Source organism: Gavia stellata, chromosome 30 (assembly GCF_030936135.1).
Source record: "Gavia stellata isolate bGavSte3 chromosome 30, bGavSte3.hap2, whole genome shotgun sequence".
Lineage (NCBI taxonomy): Eukaryota > Metazoa > Chordata > Aves > Gaviiformes > Gaviidae > Gavia > Gavia stellata.
The window spans coordinates 6517584-6544346 of record NC_082623.1 but is presented as its reverse complement, the minus strand read 5'-3'; the positions used below and the strand labels follow the sequence as shown (position 1 = coordinate 6544346).

The window sequence follows — 26763 nt, the reverse complement described above, 5'->3', positions numbered from 1 at the left end:
TGCAGGGAAAGGCATCCCTTTTCCTTGGCTTTCACCTGCAAAAGTGGTCTTCATTCACCCGCTGCGTAGGATGCACTGTTAATTTTCTTCTTTGCCAAACAGATTTGAGCTGTTAATCACTTCACCTTTTTGCCTGGTCTAATCTTTTGAGTTTATTAATAAAATTAGCAAGGAAAAGCAAAACATCTGCCCTGAACTCAGACATTTCCAGAAGGGGACGATTACAGGGGCCTCTTTCAGCTTCAGAGAAAGCTTCTTGTGAACGCTTTTGCTGTGAGTTGTTTTCCCAGCAATACTCAACCCATTTATAGCAAAATGAGCTTTGCAAAAATGCTTGGAGCTGGATCACAGTATTGAGGAGAAATATTTAAACCTTCAGAAAGCTCCACCCTTGTCCTTGTTTACTTTTTTCCTTCCTGGAGCAGCTGACAGCTCACAAATTCTCGTTGATTCCAAGGAAATTCAGAAGACAAAGAAACAGTTTATAACAAATTGCAACAACTGGAAATTTAAGATTTTCCGGCTATTACCTACATGAAAAGCACTAGTGCACAGTTAAATAGTTTCAAATGAAATTAACATGATGGTAGCTTTATCAAGATCTCATGTAAAATATTGTAAAATAGCATTTGAGTTGCTCAGGCTACTCCTTTACTAAGCTTATTGCTACAGTTTTCTACCGTCAGCCTCAGACAAAAGTAGCAGTTCGTACTCTCCAACGGACACAGCCAAGACGCTCACAAGTGTCCAGATGAGATACAAAGAAGAAGTTTCTGTAGGAGGAACCAATTAACAAGTGGCATCTCTATGCTGATGCAAAACAGCTTTCAGTATTTAAGCCTTTATAAACAAGAGCCAAGATGATCTGAATGTGATTATGACGTGCAGGAGAGTCTGAACTTCTGAAGGCACCAACCACCTCTGCTCTGGCAAACGAGATCCTTGAATGTTTTGAGGTAGACCCCTCTCATCTTCCCAGGGCTAAGGTAGGGGAAAAAAATCCCTCTGAAAAAAAATCCGAAGTTAGATCATTTAAGTGCTAGTACTGACTGTGAGTACAGAAGTGAAGTCTGCAGCAAGGCTTCAGGAATGCCACTATCCCTAAGAAAAGTCAGTGTGGTGGAAGAGCATCACACAGGTCACCTGAAAGACATCTGAAGTGCTGCTACTGAGATTGACTCTCACCTGTATTAAAAGCTTACTATCTGTACGAAAGGTTTGTTTCACTTTCAGCAAATGCATGCAGAAATTTATCCCACTTTAGCCCAGATTTTAACAAAATTAGAAAGTCCAAAAGGAGCTAAAAAAACCCCAAAACACAGAATAATGCAAATGCTTCCTGAGTCTGTGAGCCAGCCGAACGAACAAATAACCAGTAAAATAAGTTGCTTGATTCACAGTGTTTCTTCTCTTTGATTTCCTCAGCTTTTATGCTTTTCATAACCAGACAATACAAACTGGCAGAAAGCCAGAAAATTAAGATCACAATAAAGCCAGAAAATAATCTTCCAGAGAATAATTTTCTTCTCTATGATCTGACTCTTACTGGAGGCAGCAGACAGGACAGGGAAATACGGAGACACCGGGTTCACATGTTAAGGATGACGGTATGTAAACCATGGGCGTGCACTCGCCCCAGGACAGTTCAGTGTTCTGTCTACTAGAGAATCCCCTTTCCCGCACAGCTCTCAGGAGAGCTTTGGCAGCTTTGGCTAATGAGAGGTCAGTCTCTGCCACAGACTGTGGAAATACAAATAAACCAGAATTTGTTATACTCCACGGTGACCTGTTCAATGACTGAGCCACTAGTTTCTTAACAGTCACAGTTTTACTACAGCTCAGACACACACCACCGAAAAAAATCCCTTCTGGCAGGACACTAGCTCAGAAAGCTATATTTACTGGGTTAGATTAGCGCGCACTACTAGGCTAATTCCAACCACAGAAGCTGCAATTCATGCAGCCTGGAGCTCCATTCCCTTTCAACCAGGCAGATGCAGTGCTGCGCACGTCCCACTAGCTGCCAAATTAACGCTGGGTCCACTCCAAGATCCTACTGCTCCTGCTTATCACACAGCCTCCTGAACGGTCCCAGTTATCTCCTGGCACCAAACCAGCTATGCTCGATGGGGTCACCTTAGCTTTTGTGGCTGGAAACCTGGCCTCTGTCACAGACAGATAATTCAGAGCAGAGAATAAAAACTTGGTGCCTGATGTCAAGCAGAGCTCCCTCAGCAGAACTGCACTACCTCAGGCAGCAGCAAAAGGCACACCAATTGCAAAGGTGTTTCTCATTCAGACATGGGGAACTGCTTAGACAGATGTATGTTTGGACACGGTCTCAGTAAGTTAGTGGCTTACCAGAGGAGGACTGCGATGGGATGTCTGCTTGAGCAGCCAGACGTAGCAGGAATGTGAAAAGCAAATACTTTCAAAAACAACAGCCAAGACTACGCAACACGACATGTAATACAATGGGGCCTAATCCACATTCTGAATAGCAGCAGCAGTTACCTTGAAACAAGTATACTTTCCAAATAAAGTTTATCTAAGCTAAGAGTCATCCAGTTAACTGGGCTTACTCAGGACCCTCTGCTATTCATGTCCTCTGACAGGCTATAGAAGTCACCCACCCTTTACAGAGAAAAAAGAGCAGATGTCCTTAAAACAAAGAAAAAGCAGTAGCTAAATACACTTCATCGCAAGCCTTTCTTAGGCTGAGGTTACGGAATCATCCTGATTCTTCCCAATTAAGAACTATTTGAAGGACTGCATGCTGGTTTCATGTAGCATTCATGCTGAAACAGGAAAGACAAGGGAACAGCTGATAGTTACCTCATTAACGTTGATTTTAGACTTTGCAGACGATTCTAGAAAGGCACAGTTACACCACTGTCTTGCTAAGTTTTGACCCTGTTCTTTGCCGACTACACGCTCTTCCTCCAGGTCACATTTATTGCCAACCAGAATCATTGGAACCTGGAGAGGAGACAAGCAAGGACAAGAGATGCATCAGCAAGTTAACGTACAATGCGGACTGTAATGGTATGGCTTACGAAGGCATGTGAGAAGGCGGGGGGGGGGGAACAATATAGACCGTATGAAAAACAATAAAAATCAGGAGTTCAGCAGAGCTCACAGACTAGACTGGAATTTAGATGCCTGCTGGAAAAGGGTTGAAGAAAGTTGGTACTATAGACATCCTGGTTCACTAAGAATTAAACACATGGAGGACACAATAAAACCAAATGGTAATATTTCAGCACATTCTTAAGTTAGTAAAGATTTATTTTCTGGACTCTACATCCAACATCATTCTAGTCAAAAACTTAATTTACTGCTGAAGTGCATTCAGGACTTTCATGTGACAGTACGCTAAGCTGCCTGCCAACTTAGCCTATTTTAGACAACAGAACATACAGCACGTGTTTTAAGACATACATCATGTGTTTCAGCCCCTTTGACCTGCCTTGTCAACCTGTTGTCAAGCCACACAACAATAAATGGAAGCACCTTTGAAAAGCACTGCCCTGGACATGGAATGAAAAGGAATAGTCCTGTGCAGCTAAGTATTGCCACATGAGACCACCCGCCTTTCTCATCTCAATACGATTATCATCTTACTGACATGTTTTGCATATACACAGAAAAGAGGATGTTCACTACACAAAAGGCACAAACATTGGGCTCGATACTTACTAGCTTAGAATAATTAAAATTTCCAACTAGTGACCACCTAGCAGCTCAGCTCCTGAAAGGACACCACTTCCAATAAATAATCTCATGCAATATTAAACATTTGATACATGTTCAAAAGGTTCATCCTACACTCATGACGCAAATCCAGGCAAATCATTTGTTCAAGCCAACGATGAAAGGGCACCTGCCCCTCTCCTTAAGCTGTTGGCTTTCTAAATGTCTGGGTGAGTCACCTTCTCGCTCCTTCATGAGGAAGAAAGTGCCTTGGGGAAACCATACTCCTTGTGACATTTCCTCCAGAAAAAGAGAGAAATTTAATACCGTAGGAAAACGACCTTGGCTGTAGTAAATGCTTATTATCAATGCGCTTGCATCAGGCTGCATGGAAAGGAGGGGTCCCTCGGCTTGCCCAGAAAGCTGGGCCAACCCTCCCATGAACGGCACAAGGGGCAACAGAAAGAACGGGCTCTTGCTCAGCCGTAGCTCACCGGTTTCTCACAGGGGCTGCGACTGTATTTGCTTGGCGCAGTGCGGAGAGCCAAGTGCAGTCTGCACTCATTAAGTTATAAATCCGTTTGTCTCAGAAAGTACCAGAGTAATCGTTGGTGAGCGTAAGCAGCAGGAGACTTGCTCGCATCAGTTACGTTTAGAGATTGAGTTACAACTCTTTCAGGAGAAAGATCGGGCAAAAAGACAGATTAAAAACAGTACTAAGACATCTTAGAAACAACATCCTGATACATAAATTCAGAAGGCTTTCTCTGCTCTCAGGCAGCCTCAACCACGCTGCAGCCCACCAAGATGTCACAAATAGGTAGAAAAGACCTTAAACAAGCAAACACAGAACACCCAAAAAACCTCCGTAACAACCAAAACTACCTATGCTCAGGTGCCGTTTCCGTACCTACAAGACGATGCGATTCCAGTGCAGTGCCAGCCGCCCCTCCTGCGGGACCCTGCCCCGAGGGCCGCACAGCTGGGGCACCCAGCCCCACACCCCACGGCTCCCCAGCTCCAGCCCGCACATTTTCACAGCCAGTTTGGAGACAGCTACGCAGCTCAGGACTTTCTACGCCTGCAAATTGTGGGTTACATATCATTTTGAAGTTTGCTTTTACAACCTGCATCTCGCAGACCTTGGGGGATGATACAGCCAGAGCTAAGGTGGGTTTTGAAACGCGAGACCACAGCAAGATCTGCAGGACGCACTGCAGTGCTCTGCATGCACACAACAGCGACAGCATCCTGTTTCCCTTACGCTATGTAAAAGTAGAAAAAAAATAAAGAACTGCTGATAATGGGTGTGCACCCCGCTCCATTTCCTGAAGCACTTAATTCTTTGAACAGAAAATGAGTACTTTCCAGATGGAAAATAAATCATTATCCACTTCCTTTGGTAATTTACAACACACTGTACGTTTTTAATCTGCTTCAATGTTAATATTTGTAGTCTCTGCCCGATTCAACTACACTCAAGATTAATTTTTGTATTTAAAACTCACAGCCATACTGATTAGAAAACGATCACCTTTTTATTTTTGAGAAATAAGTTTTACTTATTACATCAGAAACCTGAAGTCACAGTACAGATGAGGCAAATCCAAAAAAGCTTATTTCACATCAGAGACCAACAGGATGTTTACAACTGTATCAGCTTAACCCCATTCTTAGCAGGTTTCTAGATAGTTAAGAGAAATTTTCTCATACCAAACACAAAAATGTGTTTTGAACACATTCAGCAAAAAAATAAAGTATATTAAGATGTGAAATAATAGGAAAAAAGTCATACTTAGATAGGTAAACAGTACAGGTTTGAAAGATGTGAAACTCTGTATAAGGTTATTTCAAAAGGTAGTAATTGTTCATCATAGAGCCAAAACCAGAGTTTGATGAACAACTAGCTTTTGATCATTTACTATTTCATGTACAAAAATGGAATTGAAACTGTTAGATAGACATAATTTAATGGTTTAAGTATTGGGATTTTAAGAGACACATTCTGAAACTAAATACAGGAAGAAGCGCATTTTCCTAACTCAGCAGAACATGGCTTAAATGTTCAAAAGGATCTCAAGCTTGGATTCAACACGTAACATCCCCCTAACACAAAATAAATAAATGCATTTTAATCATCAAATCACTGAAGTAAAAATGAAAGCAACAGTCTCTATTGTCCGATGAACTTGACCAGCTTACGGTGCAAATTCCCCTCCAGCAAGTGCAGCTGAGCGAAGCGCTGGGGTCTGACCGAGAGGCTAATAAAGGACTCGTGTTACCAGGGGTTTATGCAAGCATAATCCCTGCCTAAATGAAAATCAGTTTTGCATAAATAGAAGCTCAGCTTGTTAAACCAAGGAGGGAACCAAAGCCATTCAAAAGAAGGTAATCAGGACACGGAACAATGAAGACCCAAGAGAAAGAAGCAGCCCAAGAGGTTGCCCCGAGCTCCACCACAGCCGAGCCGCGGGCTGCGCTCATCCCACCCCGGCGCACTCTGCTCGTTGCTCAAACTGCATTTTCCTGAACAGCTATTTAAATACAATGCACATGGTTTGCCCAGGATTTGGCCTAAATACGTGTCCCAGCCCTGTTCACTGCTCACCAGCCGCTGTAAGGAGATAAGGGCTGTGAGTGAGAGGCTGCTGCTGCTTCCACACTCTGCTTGGGAGCCGTAAAGCAGCTGACACAACCCGAAAGCAATCAACATCAAAGGCAGCGGCTACTTTTAAGCTGTCAGTGGAAACAAAATAGGCAGTCTTTTTCACACTCCTCAGGGCAAACCCTTGAATACATTACCAACTGTTAGGTAAAAAAAAAATGCATTTCAGCTTCTGGAGGAAGCCTACACGGAGAGAGAGTTCCCACACATCTCCACCAGCCACACGGCTACCACGGCAAAAGCCACCGGCAACCTCACCTACATCACACGTTTAGAAATTAAAAGCCTACCAGGGAGTTCCAGTTACAGGAGCTGCGACGGTAAATAGTTTTCTTCTGTCAAACAGGACGGAATGCAAAACTATCCTAATGTAATTTTTCCTTATTTTAAAAAGGGTTTTAAACAACCAAAATTCCAGCCTTGCGTCACTAGCTAAGACTCTTTCAGAGTCTCTTAATGATTTAAATTCATACAACTGCGTGATCTCCTTTGGGTTACAGATTTTGTCAAACGAGAGGAGGAACAAAGAAAACTGTCGAGAGTTTAAAAGCCTCGGACCGTGAGGGTGCTCTGCAGAGCGCCGCTGTGGGTCAGGCACACCCGCAGTGCAAATCTGAGCCCTCCCTGCTCACACACACACGTCACGGGAGCAACAGACCCCAGCCACAGACCCTTGAACATCTCCCTTTCCTTCAGGAAGGCATAAGTGCATTTTCATACGATAACCTAAAATTCTGTAAAAGTTTTGGTTCAGCATTCAGAAGACAATTCAAGAGAAAGCTGATGGGCTCTTGCAGCTGACGGATTTGAGCGAAGCAGAGCTCACAAACCAAGAGACTCTGCACAGCTACAGTAAGGGAATCTCTACTTCCTGCAACAAGACCCAGGACTACTTCATCTAACGAACAGCTCCAGCAGCCGGAGGCGACCGAACAGGCTCCCATCCCGCCTCCCCAGCCTCTGCTGACGCAGCCCCCTCACACAGAGAAATGAAAATAAAGGAACATTCAGCAATTTCCCAAAAAAAGGCTATTGATACTAATGACACTTAAATTACAAAGCAGTTTGGTCAGTAAGCTGAACACGTCCTTTCTAGTTGCAGTTCAAGTTCATCAACTTGGATTACGACCCATACGCACGCGAACGGCGCAGAGGGCACAGCGCACAGCACCGCCCTGCTCCAGGACTGGAGAGACGTCACAGCCAACCTTCAGGAAACATCACGGCTTTGAACTTCAATTTCCGCTTCATACATTTGGGAAAAGCAATGTTAGCTTCCATTGTAAGGCAGCTGCAGATCTACTAAGAACATCATTTTTGGTGAGTTCGACTATTATTTTTCCTTAACTTTGAGGGAAATAAAGTACCGCTAAAGCACAGTGAAAGAAGAAAATGCAAATTCTGGAAAGGAGTTAAAAGGGAAAAAAAATTAAAAAAAAGTTGTTTTCAATCAACTCCCACCATTTCCAAAGACTGTTAGACTTCCAGTATATGTGAAAATCTGGTTTCATTATGCCCCTTCGCAGGTGTTGGACCTTAAATAACAAGCAACGCTAAGGAACCTTACTTACAGCAAAGAATGTTCTTAGAAACAAATTTTGCTCACAAATTCCTGTGTTTACTTACAAACACATTTTAACCATTTGCAGAAGAAAAAAAGATATTCTGCTTACATCTTCAGTGTCCTTAACCCGTAAAATCTGTTCCCGCAGGTCCTGTAAGTCGTTAAACGTGGACTGTGCTGTAATGGAATATACTAGTGCAAACCCTTGACCGTTCTTCATATAGAGATCCCTCATTGCTGTAAATTGCTCCTGTAATCAAATATTTTAAAAAGTAATTAGCTAGCAAATACAGCTAATGAACATTTACAAAGTAATACTTTTATTGTAATGGAGACAAGAATATAGTACTGTACAGCATGCATTTACATTTCTACCCCTTACAGAAATCCACTGAAGTGCGCACACATCTCTTTCCCTTTGTTTTTTTTTCCCCTAACAGAGTAAAAGGCTTCTTGAAAAAATGGGAAAAAGATCAAGAGCAGCAATAAAAATATATCTGCAGACTGACTGTTGTATGCCCCAAACCATAATACAAGGTGTTAAGATTTGGCTGACGTATTTTGTAGTAATCTTTCATTTATTTTCTGATATGGTGTTAAGCATGAGTCTGCCATCAGACCAATTCCCCAGACTGGAAATTCAATTTCTCCTCTAACACGATATTGAAACAGGCCTACGTGTCATGCACTCATGATTTATTGTGAGCACGACTGCATTGGAAGGCACTGACTGATCACCTCTGAACATACGCAATTATACAGTAGTCATCTCTAGCATGAAAATGGCTTAAAGGTTCAATGCAATGAAATGCAAGAGCAGGCTGGAAAAGTTGTACCAGATCAGAGCTGCCTTTGTCCACGCCTGTGAAAGGAAGCTTTACCAGAACCGTGTAACAACGATTTCTGCTTCCACGCCTTCGCATTGCTGTTGAGAATTTTCAAAGCTTTCTAAATAAAACTAACTTTTAGGAAGCATGCCCTCCCCCTGTGATGTGCACTCAACCATTACAAGGTCTGTCTACTTAGTGACAGGACTTTGCAGGACAGCAAGTGACACTGGCGTGGCAGAGGGAGTGGCTGTGCAGCCCCGGCTGCCCTCGGGGCTGGAAGGACAACACGGGCCCCCCAAAGCAGCCCAAGGCAGCCCCAGGGAGGTGCCGCCTGGGTAGAGGAGTACTCCTCGACAGGTACAGGATCTTTGCTGATTGAATCCTCTCCACGCAGGCTGATGTGACATGCTGGGAGGCGATCCCTAGGCATTGCCTGGAAGTGGCTTCAATCCGTGTCTGTATTCTGGCCACTTGCAAAATCAACATGTACAATTATCCCGTATCAGTATGTTGATAGCGAGACGATGGTGGATGGCAGAGAAGAGGTGAGCGGCACAGGATGCATCAACCTCTGAGTCCCTGCACTGGGGCACCAGCTGGGGAACGGGCTCACAGCACTGCTGGCAGGGCTGCAGAAGGCTCATTCACCACACTGGGTTTTGGGTTATTTAACAAAACCGTTCAATTTAAATTATTGCAGCTGATCTATTGTTTTTGCTTGGGCAGGATTATGATACTAGTATAAGTTCTACTCTTAACATCTCACCTCATTCTTAACAAAGAAAGTCCACACCAATTAGAAAAAGAAATGATACTTACTGTCCCTGCTGTATCGAGGATTTCAAGCATACACTGTTGACAGTCTACTTCCACTTGCTGGGAAAAAAAGGAAGAGACGAATGCAGTTAAAACTAAATAGGCTGAAATGGGACAGGCAAGAGGAATATCAGCTTGATTTTTACTTCTGCCGCAAAGACCTCTACAAGCAAGCCAGCCACCTGCACTTCCCCAACACTAAGAGAGGCACTATTAGAGGATTAATTACGCCCCAAGCCACGCATTTGGGTCAGCTCACTTATGCTCCAGGACTCTGTTGATTATAAAGGCCTAAATGAGCAGCTCAATGTAAACATCTCAACTTAAGCGAGATAAAAATCCACTCTTACAAATCAAAGGACCTTAAACTTCAATTTTTCTTTGCTGCTGGGAAAGAAGGGAGAAAGGAAGAAAAGCAAAAGCAAAATATTTAGTGATCCTCACAGTTAGGCTTAGCAAGTGTTCCACTCACTGAGAAATGTCTCAGATCCAACGAGGGTAATTCCAGAAAAGTCAAACAAATTTAACAGCAGAACTCACACCACAATTTACATGTAACTGACCCAGGCACAAATGTTAAAAGTTTTTGTTTTCTGTTTTGGTGCCTTTAATTATGGTAACATTTATGCTAATCTGTAAAACAATGGGTTACTTGACATCAATCCAGTGAAGAAAGCGGCTCTGTTGATAGAATTAAGTAACACAACAGCGTCAGGGATCCTGACAAGGACTTTTGCTCAGCTATTACAAGCCTGCATCCGAAACGGCTGTAAAGAATTTTACATGCCTTCAAACCAAGCAGAATGCATTTGAACTAAATGGCAAAACAGCCATTCCTAAAAGAAAACAACAAAGTGCAATTGCTATGCTACAGTAATATCCTCTATAATAACTTCTACAGATCGCATACACATAGCAAATATTGGTATCTTTATGTTTTGAAGTAATAATTATATGTCAAATTACAGCAAACAGATCTGAGTAACAGTCTGACCCCAGTTTGGCTGAGCTGCTCCTATCCCCATGCATCAGGAGAAGCACTGGCAGGAGGATGGGCAGTACACTTGTCTGCCAACCACCACAGCCCGTACCCCAGCATGTGAACAAGTGGAAACTGGTGATGGTTCGGGAAAATACACCAGACTGATCTCTGGGCAATTACTTCTAAAGAAGAAACAGGCAAACAGTGGAGAGCTGCAGCCTCAAACCGCCTCAACTTGAGTCATTGGAGACTTAGAGTGAAAGCTCTTGGTTTTACAGAATAACAGATTTAATCCTCCTGTTAAACAGAACTAAGTCAGGGAGTGGTCCAATTAACAGCAAAATTTGTCATTCCCTGATAATTTAGTTTTATAGTAGCTGATACAATTTGCCTGATTGCATTCAAAGGCCCTAAGCTAGTAAAGTACTCTGTAAAGCCAAAGGAAACTATCTGCATGAAACCATTTCCAAGACCGCTGCTTTTCTACACATCACTGTCCTGCTGCAGTTTTATGCAGCCATAACATTTTCTCAGAAAAGACCCCTTCTCATTCTGATAAGCTTTCATTGCATTACTAAAAAGAAGCAAGCTCTATGAGACTTGCAAGAAATAAAAATGATGCTATTTTACCTTTCTGTAAGAATCTTCTATTGTTGGGTCATATTTTTCAACAAAAATTCCCTGAACGAACTGTACAGTCTGGGGAGAAAGGAAAGAGGAAAAAAATTAAGCAAACTGAACACGACCAGTAACATTTACCAAGAAGCACTTTATGAAAAAGTAAGAACACAAAAACTACTCAATACTACTGTTAAATTTCAATAGTGGGGAACAGAGAAAAAGGCATATAAATTTTCAATTTTTTAAAATAAAATTTGTGTAGTTTCTGTTGTTTTAAGAATCACTTTATTCAAGCATGTTTTAAAAACTTTTTTGAAAGGTAAACTGTTTGCTTGCTTGCTTTTTCATAAAAGACGATATCCTCAAAAATGCCTTTATTTCAGTGCCTGCGACTTTAGAAGAATAAAAATCACCAAATATGGGAAACTTGAAATTTAATCAGAAGAACTGGCAATCCCTACACTGTGGAAAATTCATGTTTCAATTGAAATTGTATTAGAGTTACAGTGGAGCTACTCTGGATTACATGCCCAGAGCACAGCCATATTTCAGAGCAGCAAGTTAAATCTGGAGCGTCTCCAGATACTCAATTTGTATTAAACCATTAAAGAAGGAGACATCATTCATTTCAAAGAGGAAGTCTTCCCCTATATAATTATTCAAAAGCAAATCTACTCTAAACAGTTCCCATCAAGCTGTCATTCAGACGTGGCCCATCTCTGGACATCCAAGCTCTGGACGTGGCGTGCTTTGGCTCCTGTCAGTCCGCAGATTGACTTGTCTCTGCAAGACGAAGTTTGCCTTTGCTTTCTGCCCCGCGTCCGCACGCTCTTACCTACAATAATCTGCAATAATGTAGTAATGCAGCACAGGAGTGTCCGGAGGTTTGGTTGATGTTTGTAAAACAAGGTGGTGTGTGTTTGTAAAACACAGTGATGTTTGTTTGTAAAACTAAGCACCAAGAGCCCAGCACTTAATTTTGTCTCTTTAAAATCAACAAACACACCAACTATCTTTTGCCAACTGAACTTCCCACAAGTTTTTTAATATAAATTCTGCGACGTCGCTACTCGTTTCGAGAAGCCGTATTTTGTTTGGGCAGAAGGCTGAGATTTTTCTGCAAGAGGGTTCACATTTGTCACACAAGTACTTGCAAACGTTCAGAGTGGCATATGCCAGATACACACAGAACATCTCGCTGCGTGCTGGAAACCGAGCAGTTCCTCACGGTTTGCTTTCTTTTAATATAAGAAGGAAAGATTTCTAGTACTACCTCGTTTAAAAATCATCCCGTGTCATTAAATAAACCTATCTTACATTCTAACAATCAAAGCCTTTGAGTCTCCATTATTTTCTTGTCACACTGAATGGTTGTCCCAGTCTGCCTTTCAGATAACAGGTCTCAGTACAATCATTACAGTAAGACACCACATGGAATACAGAGTTATACCAGCAATGAAACCAACAATAAGAAGTGTAGATTACAGATTATATTTTAGGATTCTTAGCACAGCTACTAACCAAAGAGAGTCCAAAGAAGGTTGCCATTTGCTAGGAGGCTAACATTTGAGCACTGAAGTCGGTCACATCTGTACCACTCTATTCTGGGAGCCGTGTTTGTGAACCAGCCTTCACCATGTGAATCTGGCAAACCACTCACGACATTTCATCTTTCTACGATAACACTCAGAGTCTTATTTTATATCTGCAAATACAGTACTGCTCTGACCCCATGTATTCTCTTCTCAAATTGTTTCATTTCTAATAAACCACTGTTCTAACTTTTGTTATCTCAGCTGGTGCTTGTGTGTTCACACAGACACCAATTACACACAATCATAATTACGATTATAATCAACTTCATTCATAACCTATCTTACTATGTAATATTCTTAATCTCTGATGTACTTCACTTTTATTGATTATAGGAGGAAAGAGAGGCCAAGGGAGAAGATACAAATCTGGGGTTATTTTCAGGTTATGCATGGATCCAAGATTTTATACCTTTCTATTAGTTTGGGGGTTGTGTGTCCCAACTTTGGTTTCCAGTTTTACACAGCACTATGCACAACTGGATATTCTTGATAATACTGTCTACCCACTGACGCTCCAAAAGATTTTTACTCTCATTAGAAATGGGGAGAAAACTACTGTACAGGAAACACTTACAAAGAAGTTGCAAAATAACTGTGCCTTAATAACTATGACAGGGTTTCTGCTATCCTGTCATCATTACCAAAAGGCACATACTGGCACAGAAGAGTTAAAACAGTAAGAAGGATTTGCAGTGAAACAACAGCATATTGTAATGAAAACACAGAACTGAAAAGGAACACCAGCCTCTTTGTTAGACATTTTAGCTTATACAGTTTGAAGAAAGAAATTTTAAAGTGAACTCTATATTATTTTATATCCCACCTTGTAACCTCTCCTTGCTAATGCTTGTAAATAAGTAGAGAGTCATCTTGAAAGCTAAATATTATTCACTCTCAGCTGCTAATTGGCACTTATTGTGTCCTGTTATAAACATAATGGATCAATGTTGCATATGAATTACAATATATGCTTACTTAGAGCCTAGACTGTCAAAACGAACTTTTGGTTACCAGACTAAGTATTTGCATTTCAGCCTTTAAAAAGGCCAGTGGTGGATGCTGACTCAGACGTTACATCACAAATAAGGAAATTCAAGTATGGCAGACGCTGAATAATTTTTATGTACAGCATTATTAATAAAGTGGCCTATTTTACCTAGTGAGTCTTTCAACATTACATAACAAAAGTGAAATAATCACAGGGATGCTGGTGGAAAAAGTAATACAGATTGCTTAAGTTGCTGTAGAAGAATCAAAAAAATTTTACACCTACATTAGGATGGGATCTCTAAAAGAGTACATCAAATTTGATACATAATTGAATAATCTCTCCTCCTATTCATCTGGATTCTGCAGGTGATTTACCAAGATTATTAGCAGCCCATTTCAGCAGAATAAACAACAGTGCAAGAAGCAGCATCTACAACATGAATGGCTGGTCAGCTATTATCATCTCCTGTGAAAAGGAACACGGTGTAGTCTCTCGTTTTAGATAACTTTACACTTGACCAGTTCTTTGCCTTTCTTGTTGGAGCGAGCTGCTTGACTGATTTGTGATAAATAGGTGACAGAAATGTCTCTTACAATGCTTTACTATCAACTCTGCTATGTAAACCTCTTATTAGAAACAACACAAGTACTTAAGGAGTGCAAAGTGTCATCAGTCTGCTTATCCCTCTGCACTGCACAGGCTGGAAGTTACTTCTCATTCTGCCCCGTGTTTTCAGTCCAGGCTGTTCATTCGGGTTCTATCCAGGATGGAAAACACACAGCTTTCAAGGTATGCAAGGCTGCAACCATCGCTAATTCACTGCCGTGCACGGCAAGGCTTCAGTCATTGTTCCAGTGTAGGTTAGGCTTTTAATACTTAGATACAGACATTCAGTCATTTACAATATTACACCCATGCGAGACGCAGGAATGAAATGCTAACTATTGTAATGGTGATTAATCGCCTGCTGCTCCTCCAAAAACGTGACACAAATTCACAGATATTTCAGCAGTGTAACAGTGGCTATGTGGAAGTCACTACACATGTTAAAAGTAAGACAAATACCCCAACACATTTAATGAGCATTGTCTGCAACAAGACAGACCAATTTTAAAGTTTGTGTATGTGTTTCAGAACTGCTTCCCAAAACTCACCAAAGCGGACTTCCCCACACCTCCTGAACCAAGGACCACTAGCTTGTACTCACGCATGGTGTGGTCTGTTCAAATAGCAACGATCTGGAAAGCAGGAAAAAAGCCAACAGTTAAAAGCGTACCTGCACACACGAATTTATGAGACTGTCTTCTCAAAGTAGGAACACGCTCCCCTTCTCCAAATACTCCTGAGGACAAAAAGCTCTTTAGTAACAGCTATGGTTTTTATTTTTCCACCTGGACACTCAAGTTTAGATGGCCACTCTGACAGCCCCAGGTTATAGGAGATGCCCAAAGCCAGACCTGTGAGCCTGCCGGCGCTCGGAGAGGAAGAGGATGAATACACCATGGTACAAACGCAGCGCAGCCACACACGCCCGCTCCCAGCTGCACCAGGTAGCACAAGCTCTCGCTGCCTGTCCTCTGCATTCTCAGCATTTTATCGCATAAAACAATCATATCGGACAAGAAAATTAGATCAGAAAGATGCAAGTAGAGAGGTTTACTTCTCCCACCCACCCCCAGCAGGGAAGGATTTAGGTCAGTATTTTCTCTCTGGAAAAGGTCAGGCCTAACTTACGGCTGCCAAGGCAGAACCTCTCTGCTCGCCCAAGCAAGGACTCTGCCTTTTTATGGAAATCTTGCAACTCCCTCAACTCGCTACGCAGCACCAGAAAACTTCTCATTCTCACCGAGATTCCCTGACAAATAAGGCCAATGACAAAGCTGGTGATAAACATTTTACACTATGTTTACATTATAAGCCAGGCTGGGCTGTCCCTATCAACGGAGCTCAAGCAAACAATGACCTCAGCAGCTAATTATCTTCCCCCTCTTCCCCCAGCAAGATAGCGCTTCCTTCCCAAGTAAGGCTTCAGAAACACGGGCGCTATGAGGCTGGGCAAGCTGCATTTCTCAAAGGCATTTCAAACTAACGCTGCCATGGGATTTATGGGTTCACTGGCTACAGTTTGAGGATTGCTTTAAAAATAAAAACGTATTCCAAGTACTTTGATAGAGAAATGCATCACCTTGTCGACTACCATTAACAACAGTCTGCGAAGAACAGGGATTGTATTTTTAGCTTTGCAACTGTGGACAACTCCCTGACAATCTGTGTCTCAAGTTTATATAATCATTACATCGGGACAGGTTTTCTTCTATCATTTAAATTCCCAGAGGAAAGCTGTAAAACACAGAGTCAAGAGGAAACCCACGTGCTGCCACACAGCCACAGACCGTCCCCGCTGGAGCTGCTTCGGGACTGGCAGCTGAACACGTTACTGGAGACCTTGCCCAAACATCCTACTTCTAACCCTCAACCACAGTATGTTTTATGGTCTAAACATGACACAAGAACAGGTTTAAACAAAAATAACAAAATCCCACGTGCAGCTGGAAAGCGGCGTACAAATTCTGTGGCTGGTTTAGCACAACTTTAAGCTCATTTTTAAGTCAGAAGAACAGAAATACAGGGCTCGCCTGCCTGCGCTGAGGCTCTCCGCAGTCACATAGCCAAGCTGCCCTCCCTCACCCAAGCCTTCGAGGGGGAATAAAGCTGAAGCTATCATCAGCAGCCCATAGTTTAACGCTCCTTAGGGCAGTTTTTCTTCAACTCTTGAAACCTATATGAGCTGCAGTTGCTTAGTTTCACAATTTCTATGAAGTCAAGTCAAACTGAAAGGGATTTTCCAGAATGCTAACTTTGAATATCTAAAAGCAGAGCAAGCAATGTCTACGAACTCTAGTATGTTGACAACATTTTTGGTTAAAATTCTGGCAGCTGTAAGCTCTTCTGCTTGAAAATTTCCCTGAGAAGTAACATTCACTTCCTTTCTTTCAAAAATCATGATTTTGGATAGGAAGGAGAGGGGAATTCCAATTACCAATGATTTTCCCCTTGATAATCCTTAGAAATTAAAAGGCGATGCATTTTTTATAAAGTCTAAATGCAACTTATTGATCCAGTTTATCTTCACCTTCCTACAGTTCCACAATCTGCTCCACCCAAGAAAACCCGGAAAGCAATCAAGCTAAGGGTTAAATTTAGCTGTGAACTCTTTCACTTCTTATTTATAGTAAAAATACTTGTGGGAAAGTTTCAGCTGGGAGCAGTACAAGACTAACTTCTCATTTCTTCTCTACAGTATTTGCTGATTATTTTTTTTTTCAGGTGCAACAGGAAACCAAGATCCTGAAACGCATGAGCCTTATTACTGTAAACCCCACATGCCTTAATTATCTTGTAGCTCTTTCACAAGTATGTTAATGTTATCTGTTTATACAACATGAATAGAGTGCTCAAGAAATTACTATGCTGCATCCTAGCCAACTTTTCATTTGGCAACTGTTTATGCCCACCTAAATACAGCTAGACACAGTAGCATTCATTTCCATCCAGAGCTCTGTGTAGTGGAGTTGCATGCTGTGAAGGAACGGCTGCGTTTCAAAATGGAATGAAATTATGGGTGTTAAGTGTTTCTTTTGATTCAAGAAAAGAATATGATTGTTAAGGAGTGTAAAAAATAACTTTTAGCATTGTCATAAATGTTGTGAAAATGCCTCATTAGTTCTGAATGCTGTGGCGCAACAATAAAGCAAACGCTGAGCACGTCTCCTTGCTCGTGCTGCCTTTTCCCGTACACACACAGCCACCTAGCTACGGCAGGACAACCCTGGGGCACAGAGCACATTCGTGCTAATCAGCCCATCACTGCCCCGAGCAGCGGGCTCCCTCCTCCCGGCTGTATCAGACTCCCCAACCTACCCAGCACCTGTACAGCCACTTTAAATACAGAGTAATAAATTAGTAGGGTTCAGATTTCATCTATAATAATGAACAAACTCTGCTTCTACACTGCGAAACACCTGACACCTCAGGACTAATCTCTTCTTTTCTTTATTCTTTAATAGGAACACCTCTTTTCTGCTGCTACTGTCACCAACACTGCCTGGGAAGTGACAGAAACAGATACTCAGCTATTCACAGCATCAGCCCCAAACCATCCAGCTCTTTCCTGAAGGAAGAGTGAAGGGCCCTACCCCGTGAACAGATGGAGAGGTGAAGAAAAGATGCAGGACATTTGTTTTAATAAAAGAAAACAAAAGGCAGTGCAGGCAGGATGGCAGAAGGATCTCTGAGAAGGACCAGCAGATGGATGCCAACGCAGATGAGGCTGTAACCTGAAACGCGGCTCCAAGCGCCCGCTCACCTGCATCTTTATTCAGCCAAGCACTCATGCACTCTCTTAACTGCTCGAATCATCTTTCGCCCTGTTGCAACCGAGGGGCTGAATCAGGGTACAAAGAAGCAAAACTTTCAGGGTATTTCCCAACCAGCGGAAGAAGCCAGGCAGAGGCTGCGGGGAGGGCGGCGTGGGGAGAATGGCCGAGGCCCTTCAGGAGATAAACCTGGCACAAAAATTAGCCACTCCTATTACAGAAGTTTTACCAGCTTATCAAGAAGTTTAGAATTTGGGTGGTGGGAGAGAGAAGCATAAACAAAGAAGATAAGCAAACACAGTGCTGAAAGAGAGAGGGTGCAAGAACTTCACACTAACCTGAAATGTGACGTGCACCCTGTGAAATGCAAATGCCTGAGTACAAATTTATACACCTGAAGAAGACAGTTTGTATTCATTAGTTTCTCCTTCCTTCTCCAAACACTGATGGAGCTACAAGTAACAGGAGGTACAGATATGCTGCTCAGCAAGAGGAAGACAGTGGTTAAGAGCACGTGGTCTGATGGTTTTGCATAACTTGATGAGACGTTGGCCATAACTGATGACACAATGCCCATTAAGTAAGATGATAACAAAAGACTAAAAAAAAAATAAAAATCAGGGCAGACACATTCTTGACTCAGCCTGAAAAACTGTGGACTGTAATCGTAGATTTGTATTTTGTACAACAGCAGAGGACATCAGGAAAGAGAGAACAAAAAACTTCAGGGTTTCTTTTCCCCACTACTGGAAACAAGGTACAAGCAACTTTTTATTTTAAACAATGCATTATACACTTAACAATTCTCAAATTTCCCCAACTGCCAATGTTTTCACAGTTAGCAATTTCATTTGAAATATACTGAGGACATTAGAAAACTCATACCTTGGCATAAAAGATCTCTCATCAGTGTTAGCAGCCCTATGGAGGTTCTTCCAGGCTCCCTACAATGGACTGGAAAAAAAAAAAAAACAGAAGAATGAATCATTTTTCAAATGAGAGTACATGCAAGCATCAAATCTTCTCTTTATAGTTTCAAACCAAAACATGCCTGTTACAAAATTTGCTCTTTGCTTTATCAACGGAGCTTTATGCAAGTTCTGAATACTCAAATCAAATTACCTTAAAAACATGAACTCCAGCACAATTTAACCTCACCTTTGGAACACTGAAAGACTGGGGGGGTTCAGGTGGAAACCAATGGCAAAATACATTTTCTACTTGATTACATCATTAAAAAACGCTTTACAAACTGGACTTGCAGTTAAGGTAAACCATAGAAAGATGACACAAAATTGAAACTTCTTAGGTTAAAAAGTAAAAATCAAGCTCACAACTGTAAAGTTTACACTTCTGTTTAATACAGGACTGCACTGGCTTTTGGAAGCAAGAAGTAAAACTTGTCCCTGTGCTACACAGCTCCTGGAGCAGTGTCAGCTCAGCCATCCAATCCTTCCCGTCCAGTGACGAAGCTTCAGTGTGAAAACAGAGTAACCACGGCTGATGAGTCTCGTTCTTCAAGAGCCACAGCACATCCACTGCGCTGCTCGGGGCGGGCTGGGCCCGGCACAGCCGAGCTATGAAGCCAAAATGCTCCTGGCACCTCCAGCCCCGGCACAGGCAGCAGAAGAGCTGCAGCAGCACAGGACCGTGCCCTGGCTCAGTACTCCTCACCTCCCATGGGCTCAGGCAAGGGCTGCTCACCCAGCTGCCTCGTTGGCTTGAGATTTTATGCAGGAGGACAGGTTACTTGTGGTTTGGGGGGTTTTTTCCCCCTTTTTTTTTAATGAAAATTTCAAGTTCCCTATTTTTGTCTACCAGATTTGATAGCAATAAAATACAGTCCACAGACACGGAAGGAAAAGATTGCCATCACAGGGAGAAGTACTTCTCTCTTCTTAGGCACTGTTTTCAGATCATTATCTAAACAGCTTGTCTGTTGTTTTCTTTACATCAGTTTTTACTGGATTTATACGAAGTTGCCACTCCTGTCCACAATCCCCTGTACCTGTTATTTGATGACAGCATTTGCAAAAAGTTCACACACATTTCCAGTGTCTCACTTTTTCTCTTTCCTCTGGCAATGCCTTCTACCTCGATACCATGGATTTCATCCCCAAATATATATTGACGGCTATCCTCCCTCCATTTCTGACCATTCATTGTTCAGCTAATCCAGGTGTGGGAATTTTAAAGAACAGTTCAATGACCAATTCCTATTGAAAGTCAACAGGATCCGGGCTCCCACATCCCTTCTTCCAACTTACTTGAAACTCCCTCCCCGCCGCCTTTGCACCTGCAGCATGCCGTGCCTGCGCCGGCGTGGGAAAGCATTACCCCAGAAACCCGGGGAAATGTGTTTCTGAAGAACAAGCTACAGATAACAGATCAGCAAAGATACTTAAAGACCGAGTCAGTACTAAATGAGTCAGAAGGGCACAGCTGGACTGAGAGGCGAGGGGGAGGCAGGGCAGAGGAGGAGGCATCTGCTCCTCCGTGGCTGCCACTTGCTGCAGCGAAGCTGCTCGGGCAGGCGCTGGCATTTCAGACAGGCGCTGGCATTACGTGGCAGCTGAAGCGGGGCTGGAAACGCCACCGAGAGTGCTGGCTGGGCTTCCACTGCATGCTGAGCGCACGTCCAATAGGTAGGTTTAAACAGGCACGACCACTTTTTAACAGATTAACAGATTCCATCCATTCTGACAAACTGGATTAATCAAACCCTCACCCGAAAGCCGGCTGCTACAGAATTTCAAGAGCTCAATGGCTTCCTGCACTCTCCAGGCTCTTTACTCCTCTCCGCCAGTTTGCTTTTCCCACAACGAAAAGACAACTTTCTCCTGCAGGAGAGATGGGCGCTGCTTAAGTCAAATCACCACATTTCTGTTGGACGTTTTCTCTCTAATACACTCTACAGAAGACTTCACTTACAAAAGACAAACTGAGGTCAGCCTAACCCTGCCTGAGGTTGTATCAAGTTTGCAATGCATTTTAGGAGATGAAAACTTAGTACTTTCTACTATCAAGAACGCAGGAGAAAGCTGGCTATGTGTAAAGCAGCCCAGCAACCCTGAGTGATTTGAAAGGCGAGAAACCATCACTTAACCGCTCACAGTCAGCATTGCCATGGTAAAACCCAAGACTGTTGCTTCACCTACAAAAGTAAAATTATTTTACGGAATCCATTATGTTTCTTTATTGTAAGAAACATACAGTGCCTGCGCAACCATGTTGTACCTCTGCAGCTGAGTGGCACCATCTCAGCAGCACACCTCTGCGGGGAGGCCGCACCACATGCAGTATCACCGCACACAGGAAAGAGAAACATCAGGCACTGATGCTATCAGGGTCTCTCTGAAACGAATCCGCCATCCTGTCCCGTACCTCTGCAGCCCGCGCACGAGCCCTGCCATGCCTCGGCCTCTGCTTCCTCCTCCCGCCGCCCGGGTGGCCCCACGCTGCAGCAGGACGGAGGGGGACAGAGCGTCCTCCCAGCCCTGCCCGGGCTGCACAGATGTCACACATGTGACACTACTTGAAGAGCATCTACAAGCCATGAAAAAAAAAAGGAAAGGTGGAGGGGAGAGCATGGACGTGTACTCATATAGGGGATGCAGCATCTCGCTGGTCCTGGAGAGCAGGACAAGTCCCAGTGCCACCATCCCCCTGCCCCAGTAACCCTGCCAGCTCCTGGTCCACGTGTTTTTTCAGCAGCAGTGATACTTCAAAGAGTAATCATACCATGGCTACACCCCGCTGCTATGACAGATGAAGGGCCCTCTGCCTTCAACCTTTTATAGGTTCAGCTCCAGCTACACCAAAGTCTCTATTCACTACTAAAAGCCTACAGCTCTGTGTCCCTCTCTGGTTTTGGAGCAGCAGATCAACATCCACAGAGAAGTCTGCCAAGCCAGTGCTGTATTGCAGGAAGCCTCATATTTTGCTTTTCCCTGCCGGCCCCAGTTCTGGCTCCCCCAGCCCTGCCCGGGGTGGAAACCAGGGCCCGCCGGCTCCTGAGCCTGCAGCCTGGGAGGCGCAGACTTACCCCGAACATCCATGGGCAGCCACCGTCTTTCACTAAGAGCCCAGGCAGCACGGTCCCGTCCTGCTCGCAGGCTTGGAGCGCGTAAGTAATGAGGCAGATGACGAGGTGGTACTTCCCAAACTGCAGGCAGGGCAGGACACACGCACGCCCTACGCTGCCAGCGCTGCGGGGGCATGGCGAGACGAGCTCTTGGAAAGCGTCCCTGGTCCTTCAAGCCCAAAATGAGACAGCCTGGCTTTACGTGGCTACTTGCTCTTCCCAAGAGCATTTCTGAAAGCTTTCAAGGGATAAAAGAAGCAATTGTTCCCCTTTTAATCCTGGAACCGTAGGAAGTTTAAATGGAAAACTAGTAATTTATTTTTTCAAAGCTTTTTTTTTTTTAGCAGCTCTGCATCCAACACTCCAGAGCCAAGGGCATGTGCCACCTTGGAACCTCAGAAATCAAAATGTTGCAGAAACAGATAATGAAGTTGTCACAATCCTTGTCGAATATTTTTCCAACTATAATAGGAAATGAGTCTACAGCAAAGCAGAGTTCGTTCAGGCAGCTCTTGCTGCAAGCATTTGCTTGGATCCAATTTATACACACCTGAAAAAAGGGACTTTTAGTGAAAGCGCTGACACAGCCTCAGCTATAGGCAGGAAGACAGATGACAACTCAGCAATGCAGACTGCATTTTCACTCTAGAAGCACAACGCACTGCCCTGGTTTAAAAAAGGGTGAGAGAAAAGGAACAGAAAAAAGCGAGGCACCGAACAAGCACACATCAAACCACAAGCATCAGTTCCTAGAGACAACGTGAAAAGGCCTCTCAAGATGCAGCTTCTACAGCCATGTGCACTGTTAACCTGAGATGTATTTTGCTCTCTTGCTGTTCCCTGGAAAGATGCACCATGGTGTCCCTGGGATAGAGGAGAGAGGGGCAGGGAGCAAACACCACTCACCCAGCTTTAGGGAAGAAAAAAAGAGAATAACCTCCTTCCGAGCGCTGGCTTGCTCATCACCCACACCTCCCTTTTTCTAGCGGTCTGATTTTCACATGCAGAAACCAAAATATTTAACATTTCCAAGGGGATATGTGCTGTCAGCATTTCACAGATTTGGGAGAGAAACACGCAGATGTCTGTGTGAACTCCAGCACCTCCCATCTCGAGCTGGCTGCGCTACCCCACCGGTCATCGCCATCCCATTTCCCCGAGAGAGGGGCAGATTCTTGGGATGTTACAGCCCCATGTCTCAGTTAATTTTACCCTGGCAGTTAAATACTGAATCATGGCTACTACAAACCAACCTGTTTAATTTTGAACTTGTAAATATTCTTCATGCCAGTTTTTTAAGTTACTATGCCATGAAGAGGGGTGGATTCTTTTTTTAAAAGTGTCTACTAAACACTGCTCAATACTCCACCAAAATCCCTTCATTACTCTTAGCCGCGTTTGCAAAACAAACTCAAATCCAGCACTTCTGCACAGGAAAGATTTACGATGATCAAAATCACGCTAAAACTGACAGATCCCCCCCACAATAAAAAACCGCAAACAAATAGAAAGAATGATACAACAGCGAAGGCTGGAAACACGAGACATGGGGCTCTACCCTTGCCTTCACCGAGGACTGGCACTTGCCAAACCGTAGGCGGCAAACTGCCAGCGGCACCGCGCCGGTTCGGCCGCCCGGCACTGCCGAACGACAGCTCCACTCACCATCTGCTCCCTAATTAGTTATTTGTTATACACCATGTTCTTAGATATTAAATTACTCAATGAAGTCGAAAGCGCATTAAATACTTCCCTAATATTAATCAAAGCTGTCAGCAATTACGCAATTGTTATATACGAGCTACGGAAACAGATCGGGAAGAGGGAGGGTGGATCACAAATGAAAGGGTGTTTGTCTGCAAATCGCACCACCGTAGACGTATCCTGTTAGTTAGCACAGAATTTACTTAAATAATAAAAATCACTGCCATGGACTCACTTGCCAAGCCCCTTCCCCAAGGCAGTCAATCTCCCTGTCTTTAGGGTACACAGAAAACCTCCTCCACCTTTCCTGAGGCCATCAACATCAGAAAAATGACAGGGAAGAAAAAAAGACGACAAAAAAAAAAGACAAGACTAAGCAGAAAGCAGGATTTCAACGTGACTTTAAAGTACAATTTGACAAACTTCCATTCACACAATCTTCAGAGTCTGCCTCTATTTTATTACTGATTATTGCTGCAGTATCCGACACCCAAGTAAATGTATTTTACATATTAACATTATATAACAGCATACATATTTTATACATTACAGCAGGAATCTCACCCTCAATTTTACAGTTTTAACAGTAAAAACATTACCATTTCCACCGACTGCTTTCAGCATCCAATCAAATACAAATCAAGGCAACAAGTGTCTAACTGCCTGCCTGCATAACCATGTGGTAGGACGAGTCACCACCCAACTGCGGAGCATTACCGATTCTGCAGTATACATCCAGTCCCTCTAGGTTTAGAAGCTTTTCTTCTCCTAAATTCAATGCAGGCCAAAACCCATGTTATTTCTTGTAAAAACAAGAAAACGTTTTGGTTCCAGGCAGGAATTTACATTGCCTAATCAACCTATTTTATACTTCCGTAACTTCAGCATTAGAAAACAGGTACGTGTGTTTCTGAATGTCCAAAACGCTCCTCAGGGGAAGCCTAAGTACGCCGAAGAACTGAAGCAACTCGTAAGTGAGTTCCAATTCCCTACAATAAGACTTGGGAACTGAATCTAATCCTGAACCACTACTGTGTTAAAAAGCATTTTAATAAAGTAACTCTAAACTGAATTCACTGTGATTAGTGAAAAGTGTAACAACATTTCGATATTGTAACATGCTAATATTTCTGAAAGAGAACTTTCACCAATAATTCCTAAATTTACAAACAAGAAGGCAGCAACCTTTTAATAATATACCTTGTCCAAGTGAGAGGCAATCACGATTCAGTAATTTAAGTCTAAATACATTCTTTTTTTGTTTTTGAAGTACTAGATAAAAACAAAAAAACACAGTGAGATGCACATGCAAAAAATAAAGCTACTGACAAGCCAAATAAGCAAACAGATATTTGAGAACACAAGAGAAAAATGACACTGTTCTGAGCTGTTACTTGAAGTGTTCAACCAGAAAAGGCAAGAGGCCTTCAAAAATCTTGCACACATCCATTCTCAGAAACTCAAGACCTGACCGTGTGCTCCTCTGAACCACATCCAAATCACCAGTTCCTGCATAACTTCTCATCTTCCGTGGTGTATTGGGAAGGTTACTATGCAGGGCCAGAGCCATAAAAGCTGGAGCTAAGAGTCAAGTCCTCTAGCAACAGAGTCGTCCTTTTTGACTTCAGCGTTGTGCTAAACTGGAGCTTTGAGCAAATTAACTACACACACACAAACAAGTCAGAGAAACAAACTTCTTGGAAAATGGCAGTAATTCTGCAATTTGAAAAAGCAATTTTATGCACAAACATATTGAGATTCATCTTCCTCAGTCTGTAATCTTTCCTACAACCAGCTTCACGTTGAACTTGTGATTTTAAAAATTGTAATGTTAACTTCTACGGAAGTTAACTCTACGCCTACTTATTCATTTTAAATTGCTTTGCTATAGAAGCACTCCAGGCAAGGAACAAGTACTTTGGGCAGCTAAAGCTTGCCATGCTGAAACGGCTAATTTATTTTTTGTCCTATTGGTCTGCATTTGCAGAAAGTTGCTAGGGACGTGTGCCAGACAGACAAAGACAGGGGAAAGGAAGCCAGAAGCAAAACTCAAAGACCAACACACACTGCATCCCCAAATTAGAACAAAACGCTACGTCACTCACTATAATTGGCAGCCTCCCCTCTGAACGGACTGCAGCACTGCTGCAAATTTAATACTAATGAGCACTGATCTGCAAACAGGAGGAAAGACTTCTCCCAAATCTGCATGGTTTAGGTGGATAACAGACTTTTCTGAATTATATATACAAAAGACAGTTTAATAGGAAGTATTGTGTGGCCACATCATGGAAACAGAACGGCGATGAATCAGGCAGCTGATGCCTGTGTAGCAGAACAGAGGTCCTCCCAAGCAGCACCACACTCAGCCATTTCTCCTCTTCTCATCTAGAGCTACTGGGGTATTTTCGGCAGAGAGGTTTACACAATTCAGAGGAGTTCTCAACATCTTTGTAAGAAGAAAAGAAAAATACTTCCTTTCCCCCTTCCTCATCAACAAAACATGCAAATGTTAAAGGGCATAACCATTACACATAGAAGCTGTTCCTGGGACCTTCTCCATCTGTTGTCTACCACAGCCACAACTTGCCACTGATTTTTAAGTCCTATAAAATTTTTCTCTCCGTTTTCTTTAGTGGGAAAAATGTTCTGACCTTTTTAAACGCAGATTAAATTCCAGACAGACTCTAGGAGGCTCAATCATAGCAAAACACCAACTACATTATACTTGGTAAGAATAATTTGTTGTGCTGATAGTAGCTTGGCAACGTTCTTAACTGTATTCTTCCTGGTTTATACAATTAGAGTAAATAAGTGACATAAGGTAGGTAGATTGTCACTG

General features: G+C 42.9%; 1 protein-coding gene across 1 annotated transcript in view; it reads right to left on the bottom strand.

Annotated features, from left to right (window-relative positions):
* The window catches only part of RAP1A (RAP1A, member of RAS oncogene family), a 42063-nt gene that overhangs the window by 3458 nt on the left and 11842 nt on the right, over positions 1-26763 (bottom strand). The window contains exons 3-8 of the mRNA XM_059831333.1: positions 19019-19087; positions 14912-14995; positions 11181-11249; positions 9572-9628; positions 8032-8172; positions 2836-2979 (exon numbers count right to left, since the gene is read on the bottom strand). Of these exons, the coding sequence (XP_059687316.1) occupies positions 2836-2979; positions 8032-8172; positions 9572-9628; positions 11181-11249; positions 14912-14968 (468 nt within the window). The 5' untranslated portion in view covers positions 14969-14995; positions 19019-19087. The remainder of the gene's footprint in view (positions 1-2835; positions 2980-8031; positions 8173-9571; positions 9629-11180; positions 11250-14911; positions 14996-19018; positions 19088-26763) is intronic.